General features: G+C 45.3%; 1 protein-coding gene across 1 annotated transcript; it reads right to left on the bottom strand.

The window, feature by feature from the left end:
• Positions 1 to 1,374: 1,374 nt before the first annotated feature.
• rps6kl1 (ribosomal protein S6 kinase-like 1) lies at positions 1,375 to 9,895 on the bottom strand. The gene is made up of 12 exons (XM_063184001.1): positions 9,743 to 9,895; positions 8,556 to 8,680; positions 8,017 to 8,109; positions 7,748 to 7,795; positions 6,597 to 6,729; positions 5,512 to 6,159; positions 4,954 to 4,990; positions 3,697 to 4,220; positions 3,041 to 3,130; positions 2,472 to 2,554; positions 1,795 to 1,890; positions 1,375 to 1,501 (listed from the first exon to the last, which is right to left on the bottom strand). The coding sequence occupies exons 1-12, from the start codon at positions 9,876 to 9,878 to the stop codon at positions 1,391 to 1,393; spliced, it is 2,124 nt and encodes a 707-aa protein (XP_063040071.1). The 5' UTR covers positions 9,879 to 9,895; the 3' UTR covers positions 1,375 to 1,390.
• Between the last annotated feature and the right edge of the window lie 5,428 nt (positions 9,896 to 15,323).

The raw sequence follows: 15,323 nt of genomic DNA, 5'->3' as shown, positions 1-15,323 counted from the left end.
CCAGTTTGTCCACTAGGGGGTGGTCATGTACCATGACTGACACAAAGAACCAGCAACACAGCAGATGGCCAACCACATGGACATCAGAACATACGTATGTAATGGTCTTAGTCACAATGGTCAAATAGGTTATCCACACCCTTATTCAAGGTAAACATACTGTACATATGTAACGGTATATGTAACATTGGGCAAATAGGTTATCCTCACCATTACAGTATTCAAGGCAAATAAATAAAGGATATCTCAGACTATAACACACATGCCTTTATGGATATGATTATAGGATTTCTCTTCAACATACTGTAGGCATAGTCGTTTTTTACTTTATTAACTTCCTGTGTTATGATCGTTATATTCCACACAATTAATGCGGGAAATGTCAATGTCATACCCCATCAAAAAGACAGACAAAATGTTATGGAGATGACAGGCGGGATGTATTACAGAAAGACTCTCCTCCTAACCCTCAACCAGTGATTTCTTTTGCATAGGTAGCATACAGTATATGAGTCTGATGCACACACTCAACAACTCCAAGAGTTCAGTAGTTCCATGTTCCATGTTCCATGATCCAAGCTCCATGTTCCAAATTCCATGTTCCATGTTGCAGTTTAGGAAATCAGTGTTGATATGTGGCTGCCCAATAATCTTGAATATCACACTATTTTTTTTTTGTTAATACAAAAACCTTGGTAACACTTTCAGTACATGAAGTAGCCTATATGAAAGTACAGTACCTCAGGCTGCAGTGCATCAAGTTACAGCACCAAACATATATACGATAATTGGTAAGAATTCCCTTTATCTCGCTGTCCAGACTAGACCATAGACGTGCCATTAGTGAGGCATGGCAACCCTCAGTTGGTATTTAGAAATAAAAGTACGGTACCATGTTGAGCTGAAACGGCAGGGACACAATTTGGTTAAAATGCAGGAAATTGCATCTAAGAAATGCCATTCTTTGTGTGGGGGGAGGGAGATCCATATCTTTTTCACAGACCATTGGCAACCCTAGTCACTAAGCAGGGCTAGACTGGCCGTCTGGCATAGCGGGCGTTTCACAGTGGGCCCCGCACCCTCATGGGCTCCTATTTTCAGAAATGTACAATTTCTAGCCTGATAAACCAGACTTTTTGCCGTCCAGCGGGTGGCGCTGGTTCACCAGGCTATACAATTTCTATAAATAGGGGCCCACCAGGATACGGGGCCCGATGGTGAGTCAGTTCTGCACCACTAATTATGATGAGGGGGCCTTCTAATCCAAAAGTGCCCGGGCCCTATTTCTCCCCCATGAGGGGGCCTTCTAATCCAAAAGTGCCCGGGTCCTATTTCTCCCCCAGTCCAACTCCTAGTCACGTGTAATGTGTGATGCCCGTTCTTGTCCCCTTCAGCTCTCCAGATCCGCCCACTCCACAGAGTGGAAGAAAGGATGGCACTTGATGTCACTCACGCCACCGCCACCGGAACCCAGACGATACCCAGCGTCTAACTGAAGAAGCTGAAGAGGAGAGAGAGAGGACAATAATATATTCTTAAATCATAGTTATGTTTCCATAACTATGTATACAATAATGTAATGTTAAAATGTGCTGTAACTGTAACAGCAGTGCAAATTACACACACACACACGCACATACACGCACGCACGCGCGCATACACACACACACACACACACACACACACACACACACACACACACACACACACACACACACACACACACACACACACACACACACACACACACACACACACACACACACACACACACCCTAAAGGGGTGTTACTAACCTCCGTCAGCAGTGAGGCGGCAGCAGTGCTGAGGTGCTCTGGCACATGGAGCTGGGTATGAGAGGTCACACCTGTAGGGTGGCACTGCCATAGAGGCTGGCATACACACACACACACACACACACACACACACACACACACACACACACACACACACACACACACACACACACACACACACACACACACACACACACACACACACACACACACACACACACACACACACACGCACACACACACACACACATGCACACACACACATTAGATTTAAAGTTTCATACCATAAGCCTCAAACCTTTAATGTCTCTGAGTTTGTAGCTGCCAAAACAAATAATAGAACTTGCAATACATCATCGGACAAACATTACAGTTCAAGTTACATACCGACAATAGAACACAAGGAGTCAAGGAGTTTGCATTGCAAGCCAGTTAAACGTAAAAAAGTAAGTTAGCCTGCTGCCTTAAGTTTGTATCCGAGGCTTATTCAAGTTGAGTTAACTTCACATGTTATTGTATATTTCTATGTACTATTACGTGATGTTTTGAGTTGCAAACTAGCCAACTGGCTACAAACTTTCTACAGGTACGTATTCTCATCTACAAGTCATATTTGTAATAATGTGCACTGCATTGTCCCAACTGCAAACTACGAAAATACAAATTAAATATTTTACCATCCCAGTTAGAAGCTCGAACAGCAGGGCACCCAAGCTCCACCAATCAGCCGCCTCATTCACTCGGCCTAGACCACCAACCTCTGTGGAGAACACACACACACACACGCACGCACACACACACACACACACGCACGCGCACACACATACACACACACACAAGGCATTTTGGTTGGATATCCACAACAGAGGTTTATGTACATTGTTAACACACACTTTTTGATCTCTATTGACTCTATTGAAGCACGTCACACATCAACATCCTTGTAACCCTCTGAGACAGAAGTTTCAACGTCAAAACATGTCAAGTAAAAGATAAAAATTGCATTTTTTTAAATTTATTTAACAGTTACATGTAATGAACGGCATACATCAACCAAGCTTTTTTTTCTCTCTCTCTCTTTTCTCTTTCTCTAATCTCTAGCATATTTATGATAATCTGCTATATACTTTAAGTAATGTTGATTGATTGATTGATTGATTGATTGAAGCTATAGAGTATATTACCTGGTGCGCAGTACATTTGGATATAATCTACATAAGATATTACCTGCTATAGAGTATATTACCTGGTGCGCAGTACATTTGCTCCATGGCCTTGGTGCAGATCCTCGGCTCCACCTCACCCCATTGGCCAAAGAACGTCAGGCACACTGCACCTGGGGAAGAGACAGTGATCATTACAGGACACTTTGCTGACATCCAAAACACTTGCAGTTGCTTAGGTGCAGGGTATTGGTTTGTATCCCCTGGAGCGATGGGAGGTTAGGTGTCTTTCAGTAGGACACTTTGCTGACATCCAAAACACTTGCAGTTGCTTAGGTGCAGGGTATTGGTTTGTATCCCCTGGAGCGATGGGAGGTTAGGTGTCTTTCAGCAATGGATGGTGTGAGATTTGAACCGGCAACACCCCATGAAGTCATATAATCCAGCAATATCATACCCCCATATCTTTAATACAAAAAGGTTCATGAGAAGCTTATTATATCACTAGACCAATATACCATAATAATTATGATTATTTTTATATTATTATGATTAATTTACCCATCAGTTTTGTTTTCCCTCTTATTTTAATTTATGATTTTTGTTATAGTTATTATTATTAATGTTGTGTTTTGAGGCCATGGTGTATGACGATATTACACTGTAAAAACAATACATAGGCTATTATTATTATTTTTCATCATTATTATTGTTGTTGTTATTATGTGTCAATAATTACCGTCATCAGAGAGCAGGATGTTGTTTGGGTTGAGGTCGCAGCAGATGACGCCCTGCTGGTGGAGGCTCTCCAGGGCCATGAGGATCTGCGCTCCCCAGGCCTGGACCTCTTCCTCTGGGAGACCCCAGTGGCCATGCTGGGCCCCCCCTCTGGAGGTCTGGACGCTGCAGCCGTCCTGAAGACTGTGGTGGAGGGGCAGACTGCCATGCCCCTCGATAGTGGTCTGCTCCCCAACACTGGGCTCGGGTGGTGTACCATACCCATGGCCCTGTGTGTCGACTCTAGCGAGGCCAGATGACGAAGGTGGTGGTGGTGGTGATCGCAGACTACTTTCACTTTCACTTTCCCTTGAGTGTCTTCTCTGAGGTTCCTCTTTCTGGAGTGAACCCAAATGGCCTTGTGTCTCCTCTCGCTCAACCGTATTTTGCAAACTGTCTCGCGCGTCTCCGCACCGCGTACCTGGAAGCACCTGACCTGTGAAGTCACCTGTATGCAGCTGGCCAACGCCACGAATACTCAACGCACTTGGTGACCACACACTCCCTGAGAGTGAGGAGGATGAGGATGGTGGTGGTGGTGATGATGGTGGTGGTGGTGATGATGATGGTGATGGTGGTGGTGGAGATGATGGTGGTGGTGATGATGGTGATGATGGTGGTGGCGGTGGTGGTGACGAAGATAATCTGCAAGACTTTGGATTCATGGCTTTACTCGCAATTGCTGAGTTAATTTGGTGAGGAAGGCTACCATTATCCTCCACACCAGCAGAGGCAGCAGCAGCAGCAGCATTAGTAGGTTTCCCAGTCTCAGCATTTGGCATGTGACCCAGTAATGACATCGGGTGGTTGGTTGAGATAACACCACTGACTTGTGGATGACCCTGGCTAGTCTGGCCAGTCTGACTGAGCGTGGTAGCAGTCCCACTATTATTCTGACAGGGATGAGGTTCTTGCAGTGCTTTGCAAGTCAAATGGGGTTTCCTGGACGGGAGCACAAGTGGTGGTTGTCGTGGTGGTGGTGGTGGTGGTGGTGGTGGTGGTGGTGGTGATGATGGTGGTGGTGGTGGTGGTGGTGGTGGTGATGGTGGTGGTGGTGGTGGTGGTGGTGATGGTGGTGGTGGTGGTGGTGGTGATGATGATGGTGGTGGTGGTGATGGTGGTGGTGGTTGTAGTGGTGATGATGATGATGGTGGTGGTGGTGGTGGTGGTAGTGGTGGTGGTGGTAGTCGTGGTGGTGGTGGTGGTGGTGGTGGTTCACCTGCGTTTTGTTCCGAGTTCGTAGTATTTGCTGCCACCTGTTGGTGTGAACGAGCACTGAAATGGACAGGAATAGATGTAGGAGGAGTGTTGAAATGGTCAGGAATAGGTGTAGGAGGAGTGCTGTGCAACGTTAATTCCAAGTTCATAGCATTTGGTGATGCCTGTTGTTGGTGTGAATGAGTGTGATGATAATGCACAGGTATAGAAGGAGGGGTTGTTTTCTGTATAGAAGGCATGGTGGCTGTTGCATGCTGGGATGGAGATGATGTCGTTGCTAAATGCTGCGGAGATGTTCCATGAGTGTTGCTGTTGTTGCTATGAACAGACGCGGTGGCTGTCGCATGCTGGGGTGGAATGTTACAACATGATGATGTCGTTGTTGGATGCTGCTGCTGAAATGTTCCATAAGCGTTTTTGTGGTTGGTGCCCGTTGCATGCTGGGAAGGAGTGTTACAACATGTTGTTGTTGTTGGATGCTGCTGGGATGTTCCATGAGTGTTGTTGTTGTTGCTATGAACAGATGCGGTGGCTGTTGCTTGCTGGGACGGAATGTTACAACATGATGATGTCGTTGTTGGATGCTGCTGGAATGTTCCATGAGTGTTGTTGTGGTTGCTATGAACAGATGCGGTGGCTGTTGCATGCTGTGATGGAATGTTACAAGATGATGTAGTTGTTATTGGATGCTGCTGCTGGGATGCCCCATGAGTGTTGCTGTGGTTGTTACTATGAGGCGCGGCAGCGGCTGTTGCATGCTGGGATGCCTCCATCCTGGCTTGTTTGATCAGCGTCTCCTGTATGAGTTTGGAGTGCTGCTGTAGGCAGCCCGTCTCCTCACAGTAGGAGTGAGTCCGGCAGCTCTCCATCTGACGCTGCGCTTCGTGCCAGGAGGCCGGGGCTGGGGCCCGATGGTCTCGCTCAGGGGCTGGGGCTGGGGCCGGGGTTGGGTGGTCCCCCTCTGAGGCCGAGGCTGCGGCTGGGGCTGTGTGCTCCCTCTCTGTGTGCTTGGTTGCGTGTGTGTTGGTGCTGCGTAGACCTGATGCACTCTGTAGTCCCTCTACGTGCTGCCCAGGCGGTCTCCTCTGAGTGGATGACGACAGCGTGCAGCTCTTCTGGTGATGGTGGCCCGTGCTGAAGCTCTCGGGACGATCCCTCCTCGACGCCTGCCCCCTGAGGTTGTGCAGCTTTGAGAATAGCTTCCCTCCTACACGGGACAGTGAACAGGACACATTAGTTAGTCCTGTGAAGATACAGAAAGTCCTAAAAGAATTGCATGCATGTATAACTACGGTACAGCATGTGGGGGGCAAGGGTTAGGGTCAGGGTAACTGCATGCACTCTCCCTAAACTGATAAAAGCTGAGCAACGTAGCACAAACCACAGAAGTGGCATATCTCGCGACGGTATTCCGACAATAAACATCAATGTAGGAATAGCGGCATATCGGAATAGCGCCAAGTAGCCCAGCATGTGAACAGCGGCTGTTGCTTATTAGCCTAGCCTACTGTAGCATGTTCTAGATGCAGGTAAATTGAATATTCACTTACCTGTCACATGTTCTAGATGCAGGTTAATAGAATTCATTAGACACCTGTCACGTGTTCTAGAATCTAGCTGCAGGTAAATGGAATTCTGACTCACCTGTCACATGTTCCAGATGCAGGTAAATGGAATCCTCGCTGACGTAGTACCTCAGCAGCTTGACCATATAAGGAACTTCCTGAGGGATGATGGTGGGCCGGGATTGGGTGTTTCCACTGGTCTTAGGAAGGCTCTAAAGACAAGGGCAGAGAGGGAGGCATGTAAGTAAGTAAGTGTGTCCTTTATTATCCCACAATGGGGAAAATTCATGTGTTGCAGCAGGCAACATTACACAACAATCAACGTGCGCAAAAATAGACGAAACACATACAAACATAGGACAGGACCAGAGAGAAGGGTGATTTAAGGAAGATATCAAATAAAAATGAGATGTTACCAATTGTCTAAATAAAATCATGAATACATTTTCAAAAAAATACAATGATAGTGCAGCTTTAGCGGCATTAAAAATCGTCATCATCATCATAACGGCATTATGGGCTTGCATGCCCATGGGGACAAAGGTTCGAGCAAAGAGGGTGGAGTAATAAAGAGGCTTCGAAACCCACCCACCCGATGCAAAAGTGTGTGCTCAAGTTGGGTCTCCTAAGGGGGCGTTGTCCCCTGCTTCTTCTTGTATTTTTGAGGTGTTTGCAGGAGAAGTGCGCTACCGCCATCTACAGCGCTAAGGGGACTCCATTTATTCTCAACCTCAGGACTCCGAAGGTCTCCTAACCGAAGGTCTCCTAAAGGGGCGTTCACCGGACAGAAAGTGGATACCAGAAATTAACCAGAATGACTTATCTCTCTCTCTAGAGTATCTCTGGTTCGAGTCTGGCCTGTGTCATGTCCCAGCCCTGCCCCGCCTCTCTCTTCCTGTCTCCTCTCACACTGTTCCGTCGTAATAACGGTCTAAAAAGCCGAAAATGATGCTTTGTTATAACTGTGATGGATGATGATGATGATGATGATGATGATGAGGAGGAGGAGGAGGAGGAGGAGGACGAGGAGGAGGAGGAGGAGGAGGAGGAGGAGGAGGAGGAGGAGGAGGAGGATTGACTATGATGAATGATGATTAATGTTGATGTTGATGATTATGATGATGAAAATGAAATTATGACAATGCTGATGATGATTGCAGTGCTAATCAAGCCATACATATCTCATAAGAGAATTTGCACGCATGTGAATACACAAGTTTTCAGAATTACCTTTATAACAAATGTGTCCTTGCAGATGATACTCTCAACAGTAAGAACCTGTAAAAGAGACAGGCGTCAGGAACAACATCACTCATTTTATTCAGGTTCAGACCTACATGTATGTCATTCTTCCTGTGATTCAAACCTGCTGTGCTTTGCTTTTGTTGAAAGTGTTATACGACATGAACTGGTGCCTTGGTAATGTAATTATGTGTCAACACAATAATTGACCAACCAGATCACCCAATGAAATTGTTATAATTAAATATAATGCAAACCTTATCTCCAATGTCGATGACCTTGTACATCTTCAGATCCTCCACTAGCGCGTTCAGCCGTCTGATTGGTCGGAACCTTAGGCTGCTGGAACCCTGGACAACATTCCACACAGTATGAGTGTTCTGAGCTTGTATCTGTTTTTATTACGTAGTATAACATAAGCCAAACATTTCTTTCTTGCTTCGCAAAACGCCATGGCTTATTTTCTAATAAAGTAGGGGACTCGCAATGTTTAAATAAAAAGAAAAGAACAAGAAAGAAGAAAAAACTGAGTGCGCTCCTTTTCCTAATCACTTGATTACTTCAGAGACGCACCAACAAGACGGAAAAGCGCGGTGTGTAGAAGATAACTTATTTTCTAATAAACCCTAATAAAACTTGCATGCATGCATGCATCCTATTGGCAAGTGAAGGTTTATTCACTTTAATCAAGAACAGTTTATCCTAATCATTAGATAAGTATCACTGCTGTGGCAGAGGTACCAGTAGTACCAGAACATTACTATCAGTAGTTTCAGTATAAAGCAGTTACTCTTACGATCATCTGTGAGCCTTCCTTCTCCATGTTGTTTTGTAGGTGTGAGAGGAAGATGTCCTCGGCTCTCTTCAGGTACTGGGTGGTCTTCCTCTTCACCGCTTCCCGACGCTCCATGTTGGGGTCCACTGCAAACACCAACAAGAGGTTGACTTATGAACAAAATTCAAAAGACACAGCCCACTGCTTACTGTTCTTTTTCTTTTGAATTTTGTTCATTGTTCACCTTCTCCTGCCTCACACCTGCACCTGAATTGCTGAGGGCTTGTGCACAAGGACTCTCTCAGAAACAAGAGGTTGACATACTACGATGTGGGGTGGGGAACCTTTTTCAAGCCAGGGGCCACTTCAAATTTTATAAAGTCTGTCAAGGGCTGTACTATGAACACAAACCAGGAGGCCTATATTGAAGGCGGCCACCATTTTCAACCAACCCCAATTTCACCAGGTCCCCTGAAAACATTATCTCAATTGTATTGCAAACGTAATTTGTGCTGTTGCTTAACAAAACATATTTCATCTGAAACTGCACAACATTAAAATGATATCGTGTCCGGATAAGGCGGCCTCGAGACATAAGTTCCCCACCCATGGTGTAGGAAATCTTGGGGGTTATACTAAGCTGGTTCAGTAGTAAACCAGGTTAAATTAACCCTGTGGTAGAGGTAAATCATCTAGAACAGTGGTTCCCAACCTATGGGTCGGGACCCAACCTATGGGTCGCCAAAGATCCACAGGGGGTCGCGAAGCCCTTTTGATTTTAAGGGGTTTATTTTTAATATCATATATAGCCCATGTTGAATAAATGGCAAAACATTTAAACTAATATGCATAGACACAACAAAATGTAAGTGCTACATTAAACATTTATTCTATAGTTGACTGAAGACCAATTAAAGAATAAAATGATAACTCAAATGAGTTTAAGCAGGAAACAGAGTATCATGTGACTTCCTCTTGAACGAGTGCTCGCATGCTTGGGTCACCAAAAGGTACAGTGGTAAAAATATGGGTCCCTGAAGAAAAAGGTTAGGAAGCATTGATCTAGAAGAGCCTGGAGTCCTCATTTCCTTACGTAAACTAAATGATGTCTACAGATAAATCTATTAGCAGGTTTACAAATGCATGTTGTAAAGAGTAAAGAGTATTTTGTAATGAAATTATATAAACATGATCATGTATGTGCTAACCTTGTATTCCGTTCAGTAGCAGGTCGACTCCCTTCTTGTAGTAGTTGAAGGCAGCCTCATAGTCCTCACTGACCTCCCGGTCCAGTGCCATGCGGATCTGCCTGGCCGCATCCACCAGGTAGTCACGCTTGGCCATGGCTGCCCAGGTGTGCAGGACTGCCCAGGTGTGCAGGACTGCCCAGGTGTGTAGCAGGGCTGCCCAGGTGTGCAGGACTGCCCAGGTGAGCAGGGTTGCCCAGATGTGTAGCAGGGCTACAGGTGACGCTACAGGAAGCCCCAGGGTAGGCCTCTGCAAATGGAGAGAAAAACTGAATTTCATACAGACATCTGTAACATGCCCAATAAAGGTAAATCCATCACGTAGGCAAGGCCAGTCTCAAATGAATACACATACAAAGGCATTATTAATAATAATACTACAACAAAAATAGCTCGTTATTGTTAGCGATGGGAAAAATGTATTTTGTAAAGAGTAAAGAGTATTTTGCAATGAAATAAATTAAATAACCGTGATGCTACACGTGCCAATACCTTGTATTGCGTTCAGTAGCAGATCGACTCCCTTCTTGTAGTAGTTGAAGGCTGCCTCATAGTCTTCTGGGTTATCCTGCAGCCCTGGGTAGCTCCCCAAGACAGGGATGTGGCTATCAGGGAGCCCCCTCACAGTAGACCTCCACATGTCCAATGGCAAGGCATGTCCAACACCTGGGGTTCTGGCTGGGGTTCTAGAATTCTAGCAGAATTCTATTGAGGCCTACAGGAAACAAAAGCACATCAGGCCATTTGTGAGATGCATCTCGTTGTCTTTTTTTTTATCACATCCACAAACCAGCTTTAAAAAGTTAAAAGCCTATTATGCGTTTGAGGCCTGCGGCAGCCAAGGACGTTGTCATGTCATCTCTGATATCATGTCAGTCTCTCTGGTATTTTTGTCCCGCCCCAAAGGGAAGTAGGCTACAGTACACCACAGCAGCTTGAAATAGTAAAAGATGCGTGTGTCAGTTTCTATATTCATACAGCTGTATTGCACTTCGGCTTCCTAGGATATATCAATCTGTGGCAAAGACCAGGTGACACAACCAGACACTTTCACTTCCTATCCTAATTCCCAGTTTATGTAACTGCTTACAGGGAGGAGATGAAAGAGTTCTCCACCAGGCATTTGTTGTTAATTCTTATCTGTGAAGACGGCTAAGAAGTGTCTCAAAATTATTTGTTTCACTTTAATTCCTATACAATAAACGTTGACAGACACTGGTGTATTTCCCTGGCAATAATTTAGCTCAACCACAAGAGTGGTTAAGTAGCCTCTTGCCCGTAGTGTAGTCTGCTTTTTTGTGGTGGGTATACTGTGTATTTGGGCAGCATAGGTTCCCAAACTAGGGGCAGGAGAGGAGGGAGTTTTTCCAGAGGCAGAGGGAGGCTAGCCTGGCGACGGCATCCTGTGTACTCCACCCAAAGATTTTGGCTCCGCACATCGTCTGGCAAAAGCCTCGAGCTTCGGTTCTCTCAGTGTTTCGCCAATCAGCAAACAGTTGAGAGTGGGGACGTAGAACTCACCCGCGAGCTCCGTTACTGATTGGTTAAGGTAACTATATTCACACTTTTGTTTTGTTATTTGTATGCTTTTGCGACGCTATAACGTAACAGGCATGCCAATAAAGCACAATAATGGGTTTTAATTTGAGTTTGGAACTTCAATTAATTTCAATGATAGAGTAAGATCAGACCACCTCCCATCGTCCACGGAGACGCATTCCTCATGGCTTTTGCCAGACTGATTGATGGAGTCAACAGTCGGCTTATCGCCCAGGCTAGAGGGAGGCATTGTTAACATCTGAGAGAATTCTGATTGTGATCTTATCATCATGTTGTTAAATTTCAAGGCTTCCATGATGATTCACTATTGATTAAACATGGCTGTGCTATTCTAAATATTGAATCAATCACATTTTAGGTGGGTATACCCCAATCCCTGACCTTTTTCTGGTGGGTATACAACATATACCTGCATTCTACGTAGACTAGAATAATAATAATAATAATAATAATAATAATAATAATACGTAGACTAGAACACTGCGTCTTGCTGCAGATGGGCCCATCGACGGGCGTATTCACTCTTTGCTCAACACTCAACTACTTTGTACATCATAACATTTCACTTAGCTGACGCTTTCATTGTTGTTCAAAGCGACTTACAACTATTATTTTTCAGGGTATTGGTTACAGTCCCTGGAGCAATGTGGGGTTAGGTGCCTTGCTCAAGGGCACTTCAGCCATGGATGGAGATGTAGGGAGAGGTCAGGGGGGATTCGAACCCGCAACCACTAGATTGAAAGAGCAACTCCCTAACCACTAGGCCACGGCTGCCCCTGATAATTGTACATCATAACAACATTGCTATGACAATGCAAGGAGAGTCTAAGTTAACCGATTAAGACTTGGTCGTTATGGTCAAGCCGTGGCCCTATCAGTTGGGCACTGGGCTGCTACACCGGCGACCCGGGTTCGAGTTCGAGTCCGGAATTGGTCATTTGGTGAACCCTCGCCCGTCTCTCTCTCTCTACTCACTCCTGTCACCCTGTACTGTCCTCCTGTCACAATAATACCCCGCCCCCCCTTAAAAGAAAAGAAAAGAAAAGAAAGATAAATAAAATTAAATGAAATAGCAATATGAAATAAATAGAATGTGGTTGATTAAAAAAGAAGGCAAGAAAAGGCATAAGCTATAGGGTCAAATATAGGCCTAATATAAGTTACTTACAGTATATACTTGAATACATAAGGTCACATGTGAGTCAAGCCAGGTTAGGGAGTATTGTAGTATATACTTCATATGTGAGTCATAGCAGGTCAGGGAATACTTGTGCCAATGTATCTGAGTCATGAGTCAATATGGTGATAAGACAAGAGGAGCTTCAGCATGACCACCACACCACACATGTGACTCGCAGATACACACGTACACAATAGGAACTGCACATTTCCTGTCATGACCATCAAAGCCTAAATTCAATCACATACAGGAGAAAACAAAACTAAATGTTTTTTTCTCAATTCCCGTTCTTGTGTAAATAAAGAACTGAAACCAACAATGGAAAAATATACCAGTACTCTCTCTCTATGTAGCTGAAGGTAAATGCATAGACAGCCCACATTGGTAATCATCTGGGTTGTAATATCAGCTATATAGTATCTAGTCTCGCTAACAGAGCAGAGACATGAAACAGATCCCCTATATTAGTGACACAGAGAAAGAAAGAAATACATAATAATAAATAAAGAACTGAAACCAACAGTGGAAGAAATCTCCCTATATAGCTAAAGCTACACACACAGACAGCCCACATTGGTAATCATCTGGGTTGTAATATATTCTATATAGGCTATCTAGTCAATAGCTAACAGAGCAGGGACATGAAACAGATTCCCCATAATAGTGACACAGAAAGATGATGTCAGGATGCATAAGACAGTAGGCTACAGTACGGTACCAACCTCCTCAGCTCTGCTCAGCTCTAGGGTGACCAGCTGTCCGGATTTCGGCCGGACAACCCCGCCCCTTAACTTTCTAACCTAGCGTCCTCGCGCGCACCCATTGCTTCGACTTGCCGAATCCCCGCCTCCGTGGAGAAAACAGTGAAGTTGGCATTCTAAACTGTAGGCAGAAATCAGGGAACAGCGCTGCCATCTTACCTCGACTAACTCAGCTGCCAACAACAGTTTTAGGCCTACTTGTAAAACAATATTTTGGGGGGAAAGGATTTTCGCATGTCATTACCTCACCCCGATACAGGAGTCATCAGTAGGCTACCACTAACTTAATATTGTATCAGAGACGGCAGGTTAGACAAATCCTTCCGTTGTTGTCTGTGTAGGCTATTTCTTTTTTTTTTTTTAGGCTATGCATTTTGGGTAGTCATGCATTCGTAGGCCTGATAGCCAACAATTAATTTGATTTACTTTACTCAAAGTTGGTCAGAAGTCTGTTTATCAGCGGTGTTTTAAGGGAGGCAAACCGCTTCTGTCAACCTTTTTTTTTCATGCAGACGCTGGATAACCAACAACACGAGCTCAAAATACAGACAGCGCCCGTGCAGAAAGACGTTTCTTTGCCCTGTTTGTAAAGTTGTGATAACCCTCGTAACGTTGTAAAGGCATTTAGCGGACAAACTTTGTTGCACTATGCGTTGCCACCAGTGCAGGAAAAAATAGGAAACAGACAGACAATAATATATTTACCTTATTTAACTTTCATACAGTCAGAACAGTGAACTTCATATAGGGCTATTGCACGGAGATTTCCCCGACATAAGGCGACAGCAATACAGTTAATTCGCTGTACGAAGTCTGGGGTTATATCTGGAGTAACATGGCAGTCGCAGATATCGGAAACGCGACCGACTGTCAAGGTCTAGTTTGCGTCAATGACGTTGCCTCGCATCTCGAGGCCATAAGCAAAAGGCTAGGAGGAAAGGAAAGACAAAGAGAGGGACACACGGATGTCGTGAACAGGTCGTAAAAACGGACCGATGGCCACCCTAGCTCAGCATCAGCCATCACACCCTGTATCCTCCCCAGTAGCCTCAGCAGCATCATCAACCATATTGGGAGGCGGAGGAGAGAGAGAGAGATGAGAGAGGAGAGAGGAGAGAGAGAGAGAGAGAGGGAGAGAGAGAGAGAGAGAGAGAGAGAGAGAGAGGAGAGAGATGAGAGAGAGGGAGAGAGAGGAGAGACGTCTCAGAGGAGGGTGGAGGAGGAAGCGCATCCTCACAGCCCATTGGCTGATAGTGCTATTGCATCACTGTTAGCTCACTGTCTCATTTAAAGGCACAGTGCTTTGTTTTTCATTCAATGAAGAAAAGGGGCTTAAAAAAAGAAAAAGGCTTTTGAATGAATGCACTGCTTGTCTGCTCAAGCCAATGGCATCAGTGTATTTATTCTGATTGACTCGTATTGTTTGTTAGGATGTCAAATGCAACGGGAATACAATTAGCATGAATGGCATTGAATGACCTTTGACCCTTTTTTGAATAACAAACAAAAAAGGCAAGCTGTGCAGTTCTGCAGGGAAGTCTGCAGGGGGTGACAAAGGGGTCAGTTGCCCAGAGAGTAGGGGGAGCCCAGAGGTGTGGATCCCATTACATTGTGTGTTGGGGGGGGGGGGGGGTGCTGCTGCTGCTGCTGCTGCTGCTGCTGCTGCTGCTGCTGCATTGTGCTGTGCCGTGCTATGCTGGTCTGTGTTTTGTTGTGTTGTGCTGTGCTGTGCTGTGTTGTGTTTTGTTGTGTTGTGCTGTGCCGCACTGCATTGTGTTTTGTTGTGTTGTGCTGCATTGTGTTGTGCTGTGCGGTGCTGTGAAGTGCAGTGCAGTGCTGTGCTGTGCTGTGCTGCACTGCGCTGTATTGTGCTGCGCTGCGCTGTGCGGTGCTGTGCTGTGCTGTGCTGCGCTGTGCTGTATGGTGCTGTGCTGTGCTGTGCTGTGCTGTGCTGCTCTGTGTTGTGCTGTGCTGTGTTGTGTTGTGTTGTGCTGTGCTGCGCTGCGTTGTGCTGTGCTGTCTTGTGCTGTGCTGTCTTGTG

Source organism: Engraulis encrasicolus, chromosome 19 (assembly GCF_034702125.1).
Source record: "Engraulis encrasicolus isolate BLACKSEA-1 chromosome 19, IST_EnEncr_1.0, whole genome shotgun sequence".
In the NCBI taxonomy this organism is placed as follows: domain Eukaryota; kingdom Metazoa; phylum Chordata; class Actinopteri; order Clupeiformes; family Engraulidae; genus Engraulis; species Engraulis encrasicolus.
The sequence above is the reverse complement of the archived record's forward strand: the minus strand, read 5'-3'. Positions and strand labels throughout refer to the sequence as shown.